Source organism: Anopheles ziemanni, chromosome 3 (genome assembly GCF_943734765.1).
Source record: "Anopheles ziemanni chromosome 3, idAnoZiCoDA_A2_x.2, whole genome shotgun sequence".
Classification (NCBI taxonomy): domain Eukaryota; kingdom Metazoa; phylum Arthropoda; class Insecta; order Diptera; family Culicidae; genus Anopheles; species Anopheles ziemanni.
Window position 1 is genome coordinate 36873593 of NC_080706.1, and position 4565 is coordinate 36878157.

At 43.7% G+C, this 4565-nt stretch overlaps 1 protein-coding gene across 1 annotated transcript; it reads right to left on the reverse strand.

Moving 5' to 3' along the window:
• Positions 1–2038: 2038 nt before the first annotated feature.
• LOC131288165 (histidine-rich glycoprotein-like) lies at positions 2039–3604 on the reverse strand. The gene has a single exon (XM_058317277.1). The coding sequence runs from the start codon at positions 3602–3604 to the stop codon at positions 2039–2041; it is 1566 nt and encodes a 521-aa protein (XP_058173260.1).
• Between the last annotated feature and the right edge of the window lie 961 nt (positions 3605–4565).

A 4565-nucleotide genomic window follows, 5' to 3' on the forward strand; every position in this document is an offset into this window, starting at 1 on the left:
GTGAAAAACATGGTTCATAAGCATTGCAACGCACTTATTATGGTGTATAACGATGATATGAATTTTTATTTCCCGGAACACGAAAACCATTTTACCATTCCCTTTCCATGAAAAGGATTTGTTAACTTGTGAACTGAAATGCAAATGATCTTACGATTGGTAAAAAGTATGCTTTACCCTCCTAGTGGATCAATTTTAACGGGTTTGCAAGGGATGAAAGCTGAAAAAATAGTTTTAACCATTTTAAAATAAAGTAATATACAAACAGCCTTAGTTGAATTAAGTTGTATTATTCACTGTGCTTCACTTCCCATTCGTTTACAAAATTTTCGGCTTTGTTGATGTAACATACTTTTGAATTCGATTTCGAGAGATGTGATGCATGAAATACTATCGTGCACAGCACGGACTTCTATCGAAAAATATTCGTTCGACGCTCAGTTAAAAATGAACTCTGTGCGATTATACCTTATATGTTCAAAGGTTCTTTGGGGGCTTACGCCTTTTCGGATCGATTTCGGATCGATTTTGGATTTTGGATGGTCGCTGGGAAAATGGTCTTACTCGCTTGATGTCCAGATTCGAAGAGGATTAATTTTATTCTTAACTTTGCCAAGGCACTGCCTTGTTCTAAAATAATTATGGGGGCTAATTATGTCGCCCGTTTAGTGGTGTGGGTCGGGTGCTCCGTGGTGGCGCTTAAACTGAGCGTAATGTTCGTTACGCTACAGTTCCTTTGAAGCCTCCAGTATTGTTGATAGCTAAGGCGCTCAATTGTTTACATGAAGTGTATGATTGTTTCTTTTCGAACCAAGTCGTTGGTAATCATTTTGATAATCATACAATATGATAGTAAACTCATTAAAAACTACAAATAGGATTCTCAGAAAAGCAATTAACACTCTTTTTTAAAATAAGAACTCTTTAATGTACGAATTCGTTGAGAATCCACGGCCTATAACCTCGTGAATTTCTTCCCATACAAACGGGAACGAACGGATTTGAGAAAAGAGTTCATTTCGTTCATATTCAAAATGGCAGGTAAAACGAACACATTTCAGGGGAGGTGTGTGAAACTTGACAGCCAGATTTGTCCGCGCATTTTCACGAGAGTGCACTTTGACAACTCGATTCGAAGGATTTTTTTCGATCGTAATCTGTGCTGTGTGCGATTGTGTTTATTTGTTTTTAATGACGAAACTCTCTTATGAAATCAGATTTCTCAAATCCAAAAAAATTCTGTTTCAAATTGCTCAAAAGAGATAAATCAAATTAAATTCTTACTTTGATTTGTATATTGACAAATAAAACATAAACTTAATCAACATGCTAAAATATTATGAATTTGTCTTTTGAGACGTGAAATAATTATGTGGTGTCATACATTTTCAATATTCCATAATATTGGGATAACATCAATGTAGTCTATAAAAGCAGGGTTTCAAGTTGCTTTGCGTAATCAATATTTTACTGAGCTAAGATAAAACAACTACAAGTAAGATTATTATAGGCATTGCCGAATTCGCAATTTATGCATTCATGAGGAATTTATTATTTTTTTTTATGTTTCTTTTCTTTGTTGAATTGAATAATTTCAGATTTTAGGTTGCTGAAAAGATGGCATACTTTTGTTTTTGTCTTCTTCGAATAGATAAGGCTTTATGTTCTAAAAAAAACTGTAAAGATTTATGGTTCACTAATTTTGAGCCATTTTGATCGTGACGACTGTCCGGATTGATTAATTTCACCCCTCGTGATTGATGACCTGTCTTTTGTAGAAAATGATTGATTAACAATTTTCCGTAAAGCTTTCGAACATTTCGAAAATGTCAACCCATGAAGTGCGAACTGATAGTGAAAACGTGCTCTGTAGACGAATTTGTGATAAACGGGTTAATAGCTTTGAAGAAAGCGATCATTGATCGTATATTTTTTAATAATGACACAATACCCTCAACAAATATGTCATCCTTGAAAGACAAGAGTCGTAAATCAGAAATATTTGGTGCAGTTGATTTATTAATTTAACTTTATATATCTATTCATCCTGTTCGAAAGGATGCGGCTCGGCGAACCGGTAGGCCAGCTCCGAGGCGGCCGCATGTCCACCGTAGCCACCATGTCCGTGTCCGTGGTCGTGCACCGGCTGGCAAGGAACCTTCGCGACCGACGGTGCGCATCCGACGAGCAAGTTCGCTCCACACTTCACTGGCTCAGCGTGGCCGCCGTATCCTCCGGCGTGGCCATGGGAAACTGGGTGCGAATAGGTGGCCGACCGGTAAGCGTGGGACTTCTTGTGCTCGTAGCCGCCGTGATGGCCGTAACCTCCGTGGTGGCCATGTGCCTCATGGCCGTAGCCCTTGTGCTCGTGGCCGTGTCCGTGTCCGTATCCCTTATGCTCGTGACCGTAGCCCTTATGCTCGTGGCCTCCACCGTGTCCGTAGCCCTTGTGCTCGTGTCCTCCGTGGCCGTGCATCTCGTGTCCGTAACCCTTATGCTCGTGTCCGTATCCCTTATGCTCGTGTCCGTAACCCTTGTGCTCGTGTCCTCCGTGGCCGTGCATCTCGTGTCCGTAACCCTTATGCTCGTGTCCGTATCCCTTATGCTCGTGTCCGTACCCCTTATGCTCATGGCCTTTATGCTCGTGTCCATAGCCTTTATGTTCGTGGCCGTATCCCTTATGTTCGTGGCCCTTATGTTCGTGTCCGTAGCCCTTATGCTCGTGTCCGTATCCTTTGTGCTCGTGTCCGTAACCCTTATGCTCATGACCGCCGCCATGTCCGTAGCCCTTATGCTCATGTCCGTAGCCCTTATGTTCGTGGCCCTTATGCTCATGTCCGTATCCCTTATGCTCGTGACCGTATCCCTTATGCTCGTGACCGTAACCCTTATGCTCGTGACCACCACCGTGTCCGTAACCCTTGTGTTCGTGGCCGTATCCCTTATGCTCGTGGCCCTTATGCTCGTGTCCGTAGCCCTTATGTTCATGTCCGTAACCCTTGTGCTCGTGTCCTCCGTGGCCGTGCATCTCGTGTCCGTAACCCTTGTGCTCGTGGCCTCCGTGGCCGTAACCGTGCGCCTCGTGACCCTTGTGCTCGTGACCTCCGTGGCCGTAACCGTGCGCCTCGTGGCCCTTCTGCTCGTGGCCGTATCCATGGCCGCCGTGGTGTCCACCGTACGATCGCTCCGACATCACACTGCTCTCCGCTTCCTGATCCGGTGCGCAAACCGTGCGCGTAACGCCATCATCCCCAACGACCTCAGTACACGCAACCGATCGCTTGCTGCGGAAACTCGAGTCCAGTTCACTACTTTCCAAAGCAACCTCGTCTTCGGCAGCGGTTTCCTCCACAAAGCTGCTCACTTCGGCGGCACCCGCAAGGACCGCATCCTGTTCGCTCTCCTGGGCCGTCTCGGGTGCTAGGGCCTCGGTTTCCGTCTTGACGGCAGCCACTGGAAGCTGCTCCACCTGGGTAACTGGTTTCACTAGGTCGGCTTTCGACGGTAGCTGCTCACTTGGTTTCACTTCCTCCGCCGGAGCTGCGCTGGTCAGTTGTAGCGCAAGCAACACCACACCAATCGCGGACAATGCGACGAACTTCATCTTGTCACTGTTTAGTCGGTCAGCTGCTGGAGGCGGCTTGCCGAGGGAAACTCACAAACTCAACTAGTCGCCGATCAGTGCCCCAGGAAGCACTTTTATGGCGTTCCAACGATCAACGGCGTCAGCAGAAGAAGGCCCGATCGTTGCAATTGGGTAACAAATGTGTCGCGGCGATCGATCGTCAGTTTTTGTTTTTAGCTACAGCCAATTGTTTTTCATGATTCCTACGAATCGCAAGTAGGTCAGTTGTTTTTGTTTACGTTGAGTTTAATTTATTAAGCCCTACTGGTTCCGACTTTTTGCGAAAAATGTTCCCCAAGCGAGCCATTGCTTCACACTTAAAATCGCTTACCGCCTCAGTGGACCGTATTTTTGAACACAAAACTATTATGCCTTTTTGTATGGAGCATTGTCACCATTTAATTTTCCTCGAAACTTAAGCAAACAGACCAAAACTTTCTCACCTTTTTACCGTGATCAGAGTGACACCAAACGAAAACAAATTATTGATGACCAGTCCAATTTAATCGAACCAAGATATAAAATCGGGATGGCATTTATTTCTTGTTTTTAAGCTCTCAAAAATATTGGTGAAAGCTTTAGAATAAGGTTCATGCGTTAAAGTGTTTAAAATAAAGTGGTTTGTGACGATTTTCAATTTTCGATCACAAATTTTAAAGATTTAATTTAAAGCGAAGAAGTATACCTAATGCCTGTCAATACTACGTGCGTTTCAAAAGAAATGCTTTTACATGCAATCGTTTTGCTATGAAGAGATGGTTTAATAAGGTTTTAATTCAACATGGATGAAATAGTACGTGAAGCTTTGTTCAGCTCACAACATTGCTTAAATATTCAATGTCGCATTGCATGCCTAATCTTAAACCATCCAAGGTACATGTCGGCCAAAAATAGCAAGTATAAAAAATAATTGTTCTTTTCCTTCGTTAGCTCGTGTCAC

Excerpts from the sequence above, each read along its gene's own strand:
- LOC131288165 (XM_058317277.1), bottom strand. The coding sequence starts at position 3,604 with ATGAAGTTCGTCGCATTGTCCGCGATTGGTGTGGTGTTGCTTGCGCTA.